The sequence below is a fragment of the Carica papaya genome, chromosome 5 (assembly GCF_054855325.1).
Source record: "Carica papaya isolate Zhongbai chromosome 5, ASM5485532v1, whole genome shotgun sequence".
Lineage (NCBI taxonomy): Eukaryota > Viridiplantae > Streptophyta > Magnoliopsida > Brassicales > Caricaceae > Carica > Carica papaya.
Window position 1 is genome coordinate 56,172 of NC_142313.1, and position 17,494 is coordinate 73,665.

Genomic DNA, 17,494 nt, shown 5'->3' on the forward strand with positions numbered 1-17,494 from the left:
TACGACCTGTTGGCACAAGTGCCGTAAGATCATCTTACTTCCTCTTTCCCTAGTTAACCAGAGACGACGGCCTGGTTAATAATTATTTTAACTTTTTTAAATTAATAATTATTTTAACACACTACATTTTTAATCAAAAGTGAATTAAGGATTATATTTTTTTCTCAGAAAACAAATTATAATCCTTGCAGAAATATTTTTCCCAATTCCTATGACAACAATCTGCATGATTTAAATTTTTAATTATAACATGGATCACATCGTACAAACTAGAAAAAGCAATGATCTTTTTGAATACCAAACAGTCTACTTCATACCCTAGTCAAATGGTACCTAATGTAGTGTATGGGACGGTACCCCCTTTTTGTAATTACCGCCTTTTTATAATATTCTATTCCTTCGACCAAAAAGGAGTAACAACTTATTATTATTATTATTATTCCATTAACCCAACTGAGAGACATATGCGCACAACATTCAGGTCTAAGTCTGACTCTAGACAGAATCTCCAAGCTTAATCTGGGACATTGTCCGACTCTCGACTCAAGACTTGGTCTCAAAGTTCAATCTGGGTCATAGTGTCAAGAATAATACAACTCAAGATGTGGAACCCTGTCTACTCCCAGGCACAACATAGCCAGATTCTCATATATACATAAATATGTATATGTATACATCTAAAATATTTACCAGCCAAAATAAGGTGTAAATCTTCCAACAAAATCCATTCGACTTGTAATATAACCACTTTTACATTAGTATATTCTTTCATATATATAAGGATAATTACACTTACATCCTAACAAACATGTCCAAAATTTATAATTCAAGCATACCAGTCAAATTCCCTTAAGGAGAAATTGTCCTCGCACACCACACAGGCGCATATGATCCGTAGGCATGGCATCAAGCGCGAGACTCCAATCATTGGCTCTCACCCTGCCCATAATAAAAATCGGGCAAAAACAGTGGTCCAAGATTTCTCCAATCAATCAGCTAATCAATGGTCACATCTTCCACTAGATCAATTTCTTACTCATTTTCACGTTTAAAACCTAAACTTCTAAGAAGAGACAAACATCTATGGTTTCTAATCTACAACATTCCAAGCAGTAGGGAACAGATTTTAGCCACATCAACATCCCCAATAATATAATGTAATGATGGATGCATCATGATGACCGCGAAAAGCAATCCATTTAGAAGCCTCGCTGACCCCTCTTTAACCATGAAAGTTACACCAAACAAATACAAGATATCATACAAGGAATATCCATGGTACTCGACCCGATGGACTCCATTCCACAGTGTAAGAACAGAATAGGCTACCTTAAAAAAATTTATAGCTCCAGAAAGGGGAAAAAAGCAATGACAGAGATTCCTAAGAGAGTTAGGTTGCACATCAACTGTAACTACGTCTTCAACCTTTCACAGCTATCTTTTCTGTTTCACTTCACCGAGCATTCCTCTCTTCTCTTGCTTCAAGAGCATCAACTTCCTCATTTGATAAAAGATCAACAATGGGCTCATATACATCCCACTCCTTCCTTTTCCTGGTACATTAGAGAGCCAAAAGGATCATTTGCACCATATTGCAGTTTTCTTCTTGTGTTCTTTCGGGTACATGGCATTTGACAGTAAGAAATATCAAAATGCAACAAAACGATAAGAAAAGGAGAAAACTACATGTAGGGGGAAAAAGGAATTACAAGTATTACAAAAAACATGATATTTCACAGACTAAAACCATGTACTTAAGAAATTCCGAAATAAGCCAGTCCATTATGGACCGCATTCCCTACTGACATGAATCATAATCCTCATAGAAATAGATTGAAAGTGTGTTTAACTTACTTAGAACAAAGGAGCTTATAAACTATAAACTCTCTGCTGTTTTAAAGCTATTTGGGCTAAGTTGCTTAATTATTTGGTCAAAAATATATTTATATGTTATTATCTAATCAATAAAATTGAAAATTTTAATAAAAATATTTTGAACCTTGAAATTTTCAAGGGAAAGATAAAAATAAAATTATTATTTAATCAATATTTAATATGTACTCTTCTGATCTTCTTCAGGTTTCAGCAAAACAAGCAATACCCCTGCTCGGAATAATACATACCGAACCACGCTAGATCTGAAATTGAATAACTTCATCAAATCCACTGAAGAACCACCTGCCCTACTGTGTGTGCGTGTAGAAAGACAGAAGAGTAAGAAATTTTGTTAGTTACAGGCTGCGACATAAAATAAACTTAGGCAAATTGTATAAGCAACCTAACATTCCCATATTGATTTTAGTTCCAATTCCGAGCAATAGGTGAAAAAGAGATCAACCCAAGATAAATCATACACACATTAAGAAATTTTGTTAGTTACAGGCTGCGACATAAAATAAACTTAGGCAAATTGTATAAGCAACCTAACATTCCCATATTGATTTTAGTTCCAATTCCGAGCAATAGGTGAAAAAGAGATCAACCCAAGATAAATCATACATGCATGAGAAAATAAAACCAATGTCCTGCCTGATATAAGTTATAACCAACAGCAAGAAAATGAGACAGATGACAAACCTGGGCAAGACATGATCAACACCTCGTCGACCTTTCTTACTTAATCTACTTTCTCTAGCTGAAGTTACGCTCTGAATTGCAATCTAGAACACACAGTAAAAAGATATAATAACAAAACAAAATTCCAAATAAGTGCACAAGATGGTAAACAGATAAAACAAGATCACCTCATAAAGTTGTTCCCTGATTGCGAAGGCAATGGCAGGCTGCAAGGAATAAAGGAGTCATCTTAGAGATTTTTTTTTTTAAATAAAGCGAAATATTATTATGCACATAGGTACCAAGGAGGCACCACCACTCATATACAAAATATTTACAACATATCAATCAAATGATCAATGACTAAACCAATATCTCCTCAATTTTTAACGTCATGACCCAACAAAATAGAGCCAAAAATATGAATCCATCTATCCTTAATGTTTACAAACTTAGTTTTTATACTCTCAAAAGCTCTATCATTTCTTTCCTTCCAAACAACCCAAGAAATGGTAAGTAGAACAAGGAATAACTACTGTCTTTTTTTTTACAAAAATCTACTTACACTACCAGCCATAACCCAATTCAACCTCATAAGCCCAAACACTGTAGACCAGATGTTGTACGTCACTGGGCACCCAAGTAACAAGTGGTAGCACGATTCCTCATCAGTTTTACATAAGTAGCACCTATTAGCCAAAGTGTTACCTCTCCTCCTTAACATGTCAAGAGTCAAAATACATTCTTTTGGGACTTCTCAAGCAAAGAAAGCAATTCTAGGAGGGGTTTTGGACTTCTAAATCTGCTTAAAAGGTGTTGTCATACCATCTCTGCCATCCCTCTCGGATAAATAATTATAGAAAGATTTCACCAAGAAGCCCCTCTTCTCATCCAATTTCCACACCCTTTTAACTTTATATTCAGCCAATTTGATGTTAGTCAAACAGAGAAGTAAATTGTTGTAATCATCCACCTCCCAATCCTGTAAGTTTCTATTAACCCGAACACTCCACACCCTACCCCCACCAACCGCCCCATGCAGTTGGCAACAGCATAAATTCTAGGAAAACAGTCTTTTAACTTGAAATCTACCACTCATTCATCCTGCCAGAACCAGATCTCCCTGCCATTTCCCACCTGCCAGCACATACACCTCAAGAAGACGTTGCTGCCACCCCTTATTTTCTTCCACAAACTCATAACATGCGGTTTATACCTACCTCTCTTCCCCCCGTTCCTCTCCCAATCACCCCATCTCGCCTTCACCACCCTCTTCCACAACTTATCCTCCTCAATAAGGAACCTCCACAGCCACTTCCCTTGGAGTGCAGATTTCATCAACCTAATAGATCTTAAACCGAGACCCCTATCTCTAATAGGTTTTTTCACATCTTCCCACCTCACCAAATGATATTTTCTAAACCCCTCCTCATCACCCCAAAGAAACCTACATTGAATATTTTCAAGTTTAGCCGCAATGCTTGCCGATATAGTCAAAATAGAAAGGTAATATATAGGTAAATTCGCAAGTGTGCTCTTCATCAAAGAGAGCTTACCCCCTTTGGATAGGAAATTCCTCTTCCACCCTGCCAACCTTTTTTCAAACAAATCCACAACAGGCTCTCAAGTATTAACATCTTTGAACTTCGCCCCAAGCAGTAATCCAAGGTATTTCATTGGTAAATTTGTGACCTTGCACCCCAATACCCTAGCCAAACTCCTCCCATCCCTCCTATCCCCAATTCTAACCAATTCCGTCTCATTCATCTTAATTTTAAGGCCAAAACCATTTGAAAACAAAGCAAAATGCACCTCAAGTGCAGCAAGGCAATAAGATCCGGCTCACAAAAAATTAATGCATTGTCCGCCAAAAATAAGTACGACACCCTCACCCATGTTTCCCCACTCCCCACCATGATACTCTTCACCACATTAAGCTCCCCAGTCCTATCCGTTAACCTGTTGAATGCCTCCATAACAGTAAGAAATAGTAGAGGCAACACTGGATCACCTTGGCGAAGGTCTCTTGATGCCTTAAAGAAATTTGATGGTCCCGCATTCACCATAACAGCAAAGGAAGTTGTTGAAATACATAACATGACCCATTTCTTCCATTTACACCCAAAACCCATCTGTTCCAATATATAGTTCACAAAATCCCAACAAACATGATTGTAAGCCTTTTTCACATCAATTTTACAAATAACACCTTCTTTATTCTGCCCCACCAAGTCATCAATAATTTCATTGGCAACCATCACCGCATCAAGAATTTGTCTTCTTTCCACAGATGCATTTTGATTTTCCTCAATCACCTCCCAGTACATTGGACATTTTCTTTGCCAAAACTTTAGAGATCAGCTTATAAATATTTCCCACAAGACTAATCGGTGTAAAATCCTTCATGTTTTTAGTACCAACCATTTTAAGAATGATCACCGAAAAGGAAGTGTTGATAGAATGGACAAAAGACCCTGTCTGGTGAAAATCTTAGAAAACAGCCAACACCTCATTGTTAATTACATCCCAAAAATCTTGATAAAGCTTCATATTAAAACCATTGGGTCCTGGAGATTTCTCTCATTACAGTCTTCAAGACAAACACAAATTTCCTCTTCAGTAAAAGGGACCTCCAGCCTCTCTCTGCTCTTTTCTCTAAGTTGTTTAAAAGACAAATCATCCAACCTAGGCCTACTACCTTCATCTTCTTTGTATAGCTGCTGAAAAAAACTGCATTGATTTCTGCCTCATCTCCGCATTCCCCTGGACAGTCTCCCCATTAATACATAGCTCCTCCACATAATTATTCTTCTAAAATTTGCCATGCAGTGGAAATATCTTGTATTCCTATCACCCTCTTTTAACCATTTCTCCCTAACCTTTTGTCTCTATGAAATAGGTTCCAAATTCATATTGATTGCAATATCCTTCTTTAGAGATTCCCTTCTTACCTTTCCATTCTCACATAACCTCCCTCCATCTCCAAGATATCTAGATCAGTGAGCTCCTTTAAGTTTTCACTAATTCTCCCCTCTAATCTGCCCTCCTCCTCCCTAACCCATTTTTTTATTTTTGCTTTCAAAACCTTTAATTTAGATGCCAAAATAAAACTGTTTGTGCTCTCAACGCTTTCCTGCTGCCAGACTCTTTCCACCAAATTCTTAAACCCCTCCACTTTCATCCATTTATTATCCAATCTAAATGGTTCAGACCCCCAGATAATATCTTCAGGAGCAAGGCATATGGAAAATGGTCCAAAATTGATCGCTGTAATACTTTTTGACTCAGTCCTGCAAACTGCATAAGCAAAATATTAGAAATTAAAACCCAGTCAATTCTTGACCAGGAGGGATTCTCTCTCATGCTAGATCACGTCCATCTACCCCCAACAAGAGGAAAATCCACCAAATCCAACTTATCAATCATCTCCCTAAACTCTTCAATCTCCTTATAATTTGTACACACACTAGACCTCTCCTTCATATGCATGATCATGTTAAAGTCGCCCCCAATCACCCATCTCTCACCCATTTCATTTTGCAGCTCCGAAGTTCAGCCAAAGGACTCTCCTTTTCCTCCTTAGACCCTCTGCAGTAAATCCCCAAAAAGGCCCAACAATCACCATCACTACAATTCTCAAACAGACATGACAGTGACACCTTAGCCCTCTCCACCTCCTTACATTTGAATCTTTCCCCATCCCCATATTATAAGAATTCCCCCAGCCACCCCCAATTGTCGGGATATGCACCCATTCAATTTTACTATCTTTCCATAAGCTACTAACTCTTTGGTGACTGATCTCCTCCATCTTGGTTTCTCGAAAACAGACCATCTCTGGCTTCCAACGTCTAATACATTCTTTAATTACCCCTCTCTTCTTTCTGTCATTCAACCCCCTGACATTCCCTGAAATTGTTTTCCCTATCATAAGGCAATATCTACAGACTAACCCCCCTCCCCTCTCCCCTCCTGCCACTCTTCTTCCCCTCATAATTTATTGTTCACTGCAACATTTTTAACTCCCTACTTCCCCCCTTCCCCCCTGCTTCCTTCTGACCTTTTTTTTCTTTTTTTCTCTCCCATTATGCCTCGAAAAATTTAAGTTCTATCTCCTCTAACAAACTGGGAACTCTCTTCTCAAGCCCATTAAAAGACATCCCAAACATTTTACTAACCTTTATAAAGTTTCTACGGACCCATTGTGAGTACTGGTACTCCATTCTTTCATCGCCTGGCAGGTGCAACTGTTCACAATCATCGCACTAAATGGGACTCACGTCCAGAACAACTTCACTGGTCTCATCAGGACCCGCTTCCTCAAACAAGGACAACTCATCCTCCTCTGAATCCACAATCGCCATTACATCTCTGTCCTCATCCTTCCCCTCTTCTCCATATCCCTCTATCATTCCTCCTTCCACAGATTGGTCGTCGCCTTTCTTTGCGTTTGCTTCTTCATCCTCTTTAACTTCCTTCTCCAGCTCTCCTCCCAGGTTGTCCTCATCCGAAATCTCCGAACCCTAACATTGCTTTGCCCTTTCAAAATGTCTTTTTCTTTTCCATTCACACAACCCCCATAACAAATACCCTTGGGCGACTTGATTTTTGGTGGACCGTGTTTTACCCGTTTGGGCCTCCATATTTGCTTAACCCGTTTTCTATCCGGTTTCCTACTCGGCCCAGGTTGATCCACCTGTTTTCTTTTTTCAGCTCAAAAGAGTTTCCTTCTTTCGCCAGTTTTCAGCTCCACATACTCCTGTCTGTTTTTAACCTCCCTCCTTTCTCCTCTCATGTGACCCCCCGTCTCCTTGAATTTAAAATTCAAATCGACCCGACCCACTTCTTTCAGACCCAACAGTCTTTCCTGTCCTGCCCGAATCGCGTTCGCCCCCGGTTGTTTCAAAGTTTAAGCCAAAGTCATCGTTCTCTTCTTCTCAAGTAAGAACCCCAACTCCAAACTACAGCCTAGGCATCTGAATAACACTGTCTCAGGCTCGACTTGGGCCACTGGTTCTGACGTGGGTAGACGTCTTTTTCCTTTAACCCACTCTGGCGGAATCAGCTTCACCCCCACCACCTCATGGATCGCTTCCATCATCTGCTACCATCCTTCTGCCCCTTCTGGAAGAAAGAGCCTATTAATTCTCCCCCTAGGCCCCTCCTTCCCTTCCGAGAGCACCAAGAATTTACCTCTCCTATTGCCGCTCAGTGCCATCCATAGCGTCCTCCAACTACTTCGACAGCTCCTTTCCCACGCTACCTCCCCTTACTCCCACTTGAACTCCCCAAAGCTTTGCAGTAACCATTCCACATCATCCAGAAAAAAAAAATAGATTTTTGAAATCCCTTTCCATTCTCGTAAACCCTAACCCCTCTCCCTTCCACCACCACATCAAATGACTTTTGCTCGACTATGAAAAATATCTTCTGGCCCATGAGCATTGCCGGCCAGAGCGACCATCATCTCAGGATATTAGAGATATCAGTGTCTTATCAAGAACCTATAAAAAGAACCTAATAAAAGAGGACAAAGGTAAAAGAGCAAGTTATAATGTCAGTAGCCTCGCTGCAGCTTTTGGAACCAGAAATTATGCATGAAGCAGGACATCCAATCTCCAATTATACTAGTGGGTAATTAGTGCAGTTAATTTGAGTATAACTAAATGATGGAGCCAAGCTGATTAGTTGAGTAGTTAAGATCATTTATGCTATTCCTAGAATGTTGCTGCTATTCTTGTATTCTGTTTCTGCTGTTATGGCTGGTTTACGAGCATCAAGGAGGCAGGATAGAAAGCTTGAGAAGCCCTGACGGCGACTATGATTTTCTATAAGACAAAAATCTATTGAATGGATCAGCAAGTCCTATCAAAAATCTCTCGAATCTTCTCTTTCTTATTCTCGTCTCACTTCCCACTTTTCTCATTTATTTTCTTAATTATCTTACACTAATTGAGTTCATATCAAAGGTACCTGATAGATAACTTTGCAACAAGATGCATATATAAAGACATGTAATATTCAACGTAAAACAATAACAATAATAATGACAGTAACAAAATATGTTCTAAAATGAGCTTAAGATAATGATAATAAGAGATAGCGGCACAAAAAGAGAAGGGGGGAAACGCTAGAGGCTCTCGGGAATGTTAGAGGAAATGTTAAGAGGAAAACTTGGGTAGATTGTTGAAAAATGGAGGGAAATGTTAGAGGAAAATAAAAGGAGGAAATCCAGAAAGGGAAGCTCTCCGGGTGGAGTGAGAAAAGCTCTTCCTACAGGTGCTCCCACTGAACCCACCAGCGAAGCAGAACAGGGAGACACCTGCGGGTGCTGCAACTAAGCCCATACACAGGCTCCCTAGGCCCAAGTTCCCCCACACTTTTCCACTGTCTTTGCACTAGATTGGGCAGGAGAATACTGGATTCAGCTTGACCTTGCCATAGCAGATGCCCAATAGGCTTGAATTAAATTTCACATTATTGATAATCATTTGCTCAACATAGTTCAGGCAAGAATGATCATGTAGGAAAAAGAGAGCTTAAAGACAAAAGTTAGACAGATTTCATTATGAAACAAACTAGAAGATCTCAAATCTTAATAATCAAAACAATATCTTAATATTTGAATGAAAATTATAAATAATCTACCTAATAATTAAATTATGGTATATTTATAGGTTAGCTAGCCATTACAACGAAAATAGGAATTTTAATTCTATCTATGAATCTTATAAAATAAGAAAATAACTAAATAAGATACTAACTAAATAGGAAATCATAAACTTATTCCATATAAATACTAATTCTTAAATAACCTAAGGATTTTAATATAACGAAATAGGAATAGTGTCTTCCTCTTCGACTCATTCTCCTTCACTTAATGAAAACTTGACCTCAAAGGTTGAAATGTTGAAGTAGAAAGAACATTGAAGCTGCAACTTGTCTTCTTCGTAATTAAAACTTGCAAAATTAAAATTGCCATGAGAAATACAAATGTTTGAAGAGTCAAGGATTCTGAGACATAGTGAACCAATTAGATATAACAAGATCCATAAAAGGAGGAATTGGCAATTGAGTATCTACAGCTATCTAGCTATATCAAAAATATTAGCTTCCTAATTAGAAGATTTGGCACCAAGGTTGACAGAATCCCTTTGGTTTCGTCTGCCATTTCTTCTGAAAAATCTTTTTACTAACTAGCAAGATTCTTTTGTACAAATATGGTAATTAGCTTTGTATTATAAATATAATTATTGTATCATTATCAAAGATAATGAAAAATATAAAATTTTCATTCTTCACAGTATCAAAGCAATTCTAGAAAACTAAAAACTTTTTCCTCATTTTTCGATAGTGTCAATCATCTCTAATATTTAGTCCTTATCTGTTACCAACTCTAATGGTGGACCTGAGTCCAGTGGATTTATCATTACTGGACACAAACTGAATGGCTGTAACTATCCCCAATGGTTGCACTCAATTATAATGTTCATTTGTAGTTGAGAAAAAGATAAATATATCACAGGTGCAATAGCTAAACAAAAATCTGATGATCCACTCCACATAGTTTATAAGTTCCATGAAAAATGATGTCGAAGAGGATATTATTCTCTATGAAACAGCACAAGAAGTCTGCAATAGCACGCGAAAGACCTACTCAAATAAGGAAGATACAACAAAGGTGTTCGGGATTGAAGGTATCATTCATCTTAACCTCTCAGTCATCTAAGTAATTATTGGCAGCAAATAGATGTGTATGAAACTACTCAACGAGATTGCTCAAGGATGCAGCCAAGTATAAAAAGATCGTTGAAATTTAAACGAATTTACAAGTTTTTGTTAGGACTCAAAACAAACCTTGATGAACTTCGTGGTTGAGATTGAAGTATCATTCATGACCTCCGTTAAGATGACCTCTCAATCACCCAATACTTCAGCCATCTAAGAATTATTGGCAGCAAATAGATGTGTACGAAACTACTCAACGAGATTGCTCAAGGATGAAGCCAAGTATAAAAAGATCATTGGAAATTTAAACAAATTTACAGCTTCCTGTTAGGACTCAAAACAAACCTTGATGAAATTCGTGGTCAAATCCTAAAGACCAAACCTCTGCCTAATCTGTGAGAAGCAGCAGCTAAAGTCAAACACTAAGTACTCCACAAAATAGTAACGACGGGCCCTGGGAACCAATTCATCAACAATAACAATGGTTCTACTCTTGCACCACAAAAAACTGAGGATAAACACAACATGAAGGAAGACCATGGAGCGAGCATTACCAGAAGCTTAAGACAGTTGGAATATTCATGGAAAACCTCATGATTGGAAGTCAAAAGTAAAGAGAAGACATGTAAATCATACTACAGCTAAGGAACAACCAAACTAATTCAGCAAGGAGTAGTTAGAAGTCATTCAAAAGCTTATTGCTAATGCAAAATAGATTTCTTTTTTACTCGAAATTCCAACCCCTTAACAAGAACAAAAAGTGGCGAAGAAAGGTACTTTTTCAACAACTGCCAAACATGAATAATCAATTTTGGAGCCTCTTACTATATGATTGGTGATGTTTCTCTTGTCCAAAATCTCACTTCTTCTCCTGAAAGATTCGCTATCAAGATTAATGATGGATTGGTGCAAAAAATGACTAATAGAGGATCTATTGTTCTCTCAAAAAACCTAACTTTCAATTCAATTTTATTGGCTCCAAATCTAAATTTGCAATCTTTTGTCAGTAAGTCAACTTAATTTCCTAATAGAAGATTGAAGTCTCTTCCAATATCCACTTGTTGGCGATTGTAAAAATTTATTAAAAAAAAAAATCTTCAACAAAAAATAGTAAAGTCGTGACATTTTTATATTTCTGTCAAGTACCTAGCCTTAAGGAAATTAAGGAAGAAGAATAGTTACAGCAGAGTCAGAAAAGATTTTAGGAGAAGATGAAAGCAGAACTAGGGAGAAGAAAGATTGAAAATACAGAAGAGGAAGGAGGGATTATTGTAGAAAGAAAAGCTGTAACTTTTTATTAAATTTTTTCTCTTCTTAATCACTTCCCACTCTGCCCTATTTATTTTCTCCTGCTGTAATGTAAGAATAGAAGAGACAAATAATCTATCAATGACACCTCAGCCATACAATTCACCTGGTCAACTATATATTTCACCTGATCAGCCATTTATTTCACCTAACCAGCCACACATTTCTCCTGGTCTTGGCAATTTCTCATTAGAGTAGCACGCATACTTATTTCTTTTGTCTATTAATGAAACATCAAGATTTTTTTAGAGTAAAATTTAGTGAAACTTTAAGATAATAAATTGCTGTAAGACTAGAAAATTTTGTCTGAAACAAGTCAAAACTGAAGGGACAAAACAGTTCTTTAGAGAGAAAAATAGAAACAATTGCCTTTTAGTTTTTACATCTTGCTTCCTTAATTTTAGCAAGAAAGAGCAAATTCTTACTTTAATCTCCCCTAACAAATAAGTTTCATGAATAGTAATTTTAGAAAATCTCCCCTAACAAATGATATACTTGATTAGGCTTACCCCAACTTCAGGGTCTTCAATTGCCAAATCTTTACAGAATGTTCTAGCAAAATCTTCGGGATCACTCTCGAAGTTGTTCAAGTCCTGAAAGTTTGAGTTGCATCAAAGTTTACATTTGAACACAACTCGTACAAGATAATATTAAATACAAATTCATTACATGCTCTTACCCACAAAAATTGATCCTTGATAAGAGTATGATTCACCCGAAGATCAAGCTGCGAAAATAGGATGATACAAAGACAGTGAGCCAATCAATTGGCAAGCAAACTGCAACTAATATCATCAAAGGCAAACCTTGATAGGAACAATCTTCTCTCCAACAAACATATCTTGTCCTTCATATGATCGAAAATCTGTAAGTTGTGACTGATGAAAAGCACAATGAAATTTATGAAATATATCAATATATTAGCTTCTAGTCAATCTAGAATCAGAAAATCAAAGAAAAGTAGGCACCGCAATAGACAAACACGTGGAGACACATAAAAGAGTTCAATGGAATGCCTTCCAGGCCAAAACAGCAGATCTTCTGAATAGGAAAAACTTGAATATCTTTATGTTATATTTATAACAAATTTAAAAATTTTAAGGAATTTATTACATTTAATTCAAATATGACAGTATATTTTCTATTAAAACATGACAAGAATTAACTTTATATGGAATTTTCAACACATTGTCCCAATTCCATATGAGATTTCATAACTTATCAATTGTTAGCACTTCATAGAAAATTTTTATTATCTTTTGAAGAGTCGATTTGTAAATGGATTCAACTACAATTTTGAATCCCGAGATAGCATAAAAAATATAAGGCATGTTCCTCAATAAAGGTGAAAAGGGAATAGCTTGGAGGAGCAAGATCATAGTTGGAAAAAAAAATTCTCGAGGGAGGAAATTTTAGAAGACTTCATACTATTTAGGGGTGACAAGCATCCAGGGCCATATGGTTTTAACATGGGTTTTATGCAAAAAGTTTTAGGGTGTGATTAGAGGTGGCATAATTGATGTCTTTAAAAAATTTCATGAATTGAGTTCCTTTTGTAAGAGTTTGAACTCTACTTTTCTGATAATCATTCCAAATATCGAGGGAGCTATTAATATGAAGGACCCCAGGCCAAAGACCTTATTACAAAAGCTTTACCGAGAAAAATGACCAAAGAGGAGGGGAGAGTAATTAGTGAGTGTTCGACATGCCTTTGGGGGGAGGGAAGAAGACAGATTATGGATTTAGTTTTTATTTTCAATGAGGTGGTGAATGATTTGTTGTATAGAAAGAGAGACAAGGTTCTATGTAAACTTGACATGGAGAAGATATACCATCGTGTGAACTGGGCTTTCTGATTACATGTCGAACATAGCAGGTTTCAGGACTAAATGGTGCAAGTGGTTTATGTCTTGTATTTCTTCTACTACTTTTACAGTTTTGGTAGATAGAGAACTATCATCTTCCTCCAAAGCCTCTAAAGGTCTCAGGCAAGGAGATCCTTTATCTCCTTTGTTCTTTATTTGTTAAGGAGGCTTTAAATAAAATATTAAAGAGCCCTAGAGATCGTGAGATATTCAGGGGTTTGAAGGTGGGAGACAGGTGGGAGTGTTGATGGTATGTTGTTATTTGTGAGCCAGATGGTAGGGCTATTTTTAATATCAGGTGGGTTTTTTGAGCTTTGAAGCAGTTTCTAGGCTAAATATTGACCTAGTTAAGTTTGAACTATGAATCTAGGAGATGGTAGTGAAACTAGAATTTTGGATATAAGTACACTACTCATTAAATACTTGGATGCTTATGGTGATGAACTACAAGGATGCTTCAACGTGGGATCTTATGATAACGAGGTTTGTTTCTCATTTATCAGAGTATAAGAGAAATCTTTTATAGAATTAGGGAAGACTTACTCTCACCGAAAGCTAAACCTTACGGTAGCCAATGCCCCTAATTATTAAAGTCTTTGTTAATAATGTCTGTTACTGTTTCCAAAAAACTAGAGTCCATCCAATACAGGTTCTTATGGGGTGATTCAAAGAAACAGAGGAGAGACCATCTTGTGGCATAAGATGTGGTAAAAGAAGCTCTTTGATTGAGGTTCATAAGGCGCTTTAAGTGAAATGGTTGTAGAGGTTTATGCTGGAGCGTGATAGTAAGTGCTAAGTTTGGCACGAAGAATATGGATTGGTATACAAGGATTCCTTCTAGGCCACATGGTATTGGGTTGTGAAAAGAATATGCATGTAATAAATGGGGAGGTTAGTCAGGTAATTTTGATAAGCGTAAGTCTCCCCTTTTTGGACAGGAGATTTCTCTTCTATTCTGCCAATCTCCTTTTGAACCTCTCTACCACAGTATCCGACATCCTCACATCTTTATAATTGATCTCCAGTGGTAATCTCAGTTCCACACTTTTACATCCTATAACTTTTGCCAACCTAGCAGCATCCCTTCCATCACCCAATCTCACTAAGCTTTTACATCTTTATTTTTGTTAAATACTTATTGATTCACTAAGTTTTGGCTCATAAGTTTCAAGATTACCTCAGGACTAAAGGAAAAATACAAGTACTTTGTCAAAAAGGAACTAATAATGGGAGATTGTTATCACTCAATCCTTTGTTATCTCAATATTTACTTCTAGATGTATATTTTGTACTTAACTAGACTTCCACTGTATATAAATTAATGATATTTCCATATAGTTAACAATGTAAAATATGTTTGCATATGTCTTGTATTATAATTGTACAAGTTTGAGGTTGATAAGAAATTGTATATTCCCTTAATTAGTTAAGAGAGCAAGAGTTTTGATAACGAAGGTTAATATTTCATTTTCATAGTTCTCTAAGAACGGACCATGACAGAAAAGGCCATACAAGTATGAGGAGAAAATTTAAGACTTTGTGTTAAGAGTTGTAATAAACTATGAATAGAAATCTTTTACCTAAAGAAAAAAAATTAAACTATGAATAGAAATAGGCATGAGTTGGCTATGTAGCAGAGTTACCTAGTCAGGATCAAGGTCTATGGAACTAGAAGTTGGAAGTTGCATAAATTATTTAAAAATATATAGAAAACAGAAGAAGGATCGAAGTTAATTTGCGATTACGATGTTGAATTTGGAATTATGGTACAACTTAAGAGGAGAGATGCTCTATTTAATCAAGTTTTGCTAATATCAGCTTTGATCAATTGGGAACAAAACCAGGCCTTAGTCAACTTGTAAATTTGAATATGACCGAAAAAATTGTAAGCACAATAAAATCAGTCAACAGTTCAGACAAAGCTAACCTGAATGGATTGAGCAATCTGTGTTACAAATGCTGGAGGAAGCTTCAAGTCTTTGACAGTCCTTTTTGCAAAGACCACCACCTCCGAATCTGGGTCTATACCAACCAAATTTCATTCTAAAGAAATATATAACGACAACCAAATAATTAAGGAGCAGTGCAAAATCTTGGCGAGAAAAAGCCATACATAATGAACAGCCTGAAATTCATCAAAGAGAGAGTTCCGCAAACAGGTATATTTAATAAAATATAGAGATGAATAAGCACTTCCCTACCTTGTTATATTCCATAATGAATGAAAAGGTGAAAACTAGCATGTGTAATTATCCAAAACAGAAAAATAAACAAAAACAGAAGACATTAGCATCGAGTCCTCCAGGTCTCCAATTAAATAAGGCTTCCTTGTTTAACGATGTTAAATTTCAAAGATATTGGAATTTTTTTAGAAATTTGAATATTACCCACAAAATGGAAAAACCAAAAAATAGACAAAGCAATTAAGAATGAAGAAGAAAGTGGAGGATAAGAAATACCAGAAGGATTCCAAGTGAAAGCATCTTTGAAGCGCTGGCCATCAATTTCAATATCCAACCGAATGGGAACCAGATTGTCAGCTGTTGGCCTGTTATCCTCGTAGAGATATTGCCCACGGTTAAAAATACAAATCATTTGGTTTTTATGTACTTTAAGATTATTAACAGGAGAGAAGGTAAATTAAAAAACTCACATCCTGAACTTAACAGGGACCTTAGAAGAAGCTGATGCAGGCGTTTTCATTTGGATTTTTTTTCTTTTGATCTAATGACTTGACCGCTCAAGAGGTCAGCTGCCTGGATACTAAGCAAGATGGATCAACCAAGGACAAACCGAGTGCTCACTGCTCGTCTCACGCAGTATTTCGTCCTCTCTTTATCTTCCTTTTCTTTTTCTACCAGGCCAGGAAAGAAGACAGCAAACTCTACCGCTATTGCCTCTAAAACAAAGAAAAACAACCAAATGGCCAATTATTACCATAAAACGAGAACACACAAGCAGTATTGAAAGCCAGCATGGAAAATCAAAATATGCAAAAACCAAATGAAAAAATCCATTTCTCCGTTAATGTTTACAGAGGCCTCGCATGGCACAAAGCTCAATCTGTACCCTCTTACCCTCCCTACTTTCATTGACTCGGAATGAAGCAGAAAAAGTTCAGCTGCGGCGAAGAAGTAGGAGTTTCGGCCTTGGTTGAGAAATGGATTTCGGCTTTCAAGATGGAGAAGAAGAAGAGGTTAAGAAAAAATAAATTGGAGTTGGGATAAATTTAAAAACTAACTCGGAATAAATTTTAAAAATATATATTTTACCATAAAAAAAACCACCAATTTTGTAATTTAAAATTTTTAAAAAAAAAGTAAAATTTACTATATAATACCATCCAACAATCATATTATCAATTTAAAAATGAATTTAAATAAAATAAAATTATAAAGTTATCATTCCGTATATTAATTATCCATTATTTAAATAAAATATTAATGTAACCATGAAAAATCATCTACTACTTTGTAACCACAAGTATTGCATCAAATATTTGTCTTTCCTCCGCAAAAATACTATTGACACTCACTAATTATTTAACATAATCGAATAAGTAAACACAACCATGCGTTATTTCAAGCATATATTCAGACACCTCGTAGGCATTCAAAATGCACAAGACAACCATAGCCTTGCAACACATCAGCTCCACTTTATTTGGGCCAAACATTGTTGAAGTAAACGCGCAGAATGTTCGAAATGCTTTTACAGTGAATGGAAAATATTGCTTCGAGTTTGATTTTATTATTGAGGATTGTAAATTTATGTCATCACGCAAACTATATATTTTAATTATTTGGGGTGATAGAAAAAAATAAACATAGTGGCTCGTAACATTGCACGGGAGCCCGCTCTCGACTTGTCTTTCGAGTATAGAAAATATTAAATCATGATATTGTTGTAATGCTATTTTAACTAATAATAATATTATGATTTAAAAATAAAAAATAAAAATTAAAGTATAATTAAAACAACACGAATCGAGCAATCGTAATATTGTAAATAAAGTTCTTAATCTCTATATTATAAAT

General features: G+C 36.4%; 1 protein-coding gene across 2 annotated transcripts; it reads right to left on the reverse strand.

Annotated features, from left to right (window-relative positions):
- Positions 1–1,178: 1,178 nt before the first annotated feature.
- BSH (transcription regulatory protein SNF5, putative (BSH)) lies at positions 1,179–16,694 on the reverse strand. 2 transcript variants are annotated; one of them, XM_088220654.1, is made up of 11 exons: positions 16,535–16,694; positions 16,111–16,356; positions 15,917–16,005; positions 15,385–15,479; positions 12,399–12,470; positions 12,272–12,319; positions 12,102–12,185; positions 2,745–2,783; positions 2,578–2,660; positions 2,124–2,186; positions 1,179–1,553 (listed from the first exon to the last, which is right to left on the reverse strand). In XM_088220654.1, the coding sequence occupies exons 2-11, from the start codon at positions 16,158–16,160 to the stop codon at positions 1,454–1,456; spliced, it is 723 nt and encodes a 240-aa protein (XP_088076780.1). In that variant the 5' UTR covers positions 16,161–16,356; positions 16,535–16,694; the 3' UTR covers positions 1,179–1,453. The 2 variants fall into 2 exon arrangements, with proteins under 2 accessions (XP_088076780.1, XP_088076781.1); XM_088220655.1 differs by having other exon boundaries at positions 1,179–1,613.
- Between the last annotated feature and the right edge of the window lie 800 nt (positions 16,695–17,494).

What these genes read in the sequence shown, in the direction of transcription:
- BSH (XM_088220654.1), bottom strand. Translation starts at nt 16,160, where the DNA reads ATGAAAACGCCTGCATCAGCTTCTTCTAAGGTCCCTGTTAAGTTCAGG. An exon ending in TTTCACTTGGAATCCTTCTG is followed by an intron (nt 15,480 to 15,916) that starts GTATTTCTTATC and finishes TGGTTGGTATAG; the next exon opens with ACCCAGATTCGGAGGTGGTG. An exon ending in GTTGATCATGTCTTGCCCAG is followed by an intron (nt 2,187 to 2,577) that starts GTTTGTCATCTG and finishes ACGCACACACAG; the next exon opens with TAGGGCAGGTGGTTCTTCAG.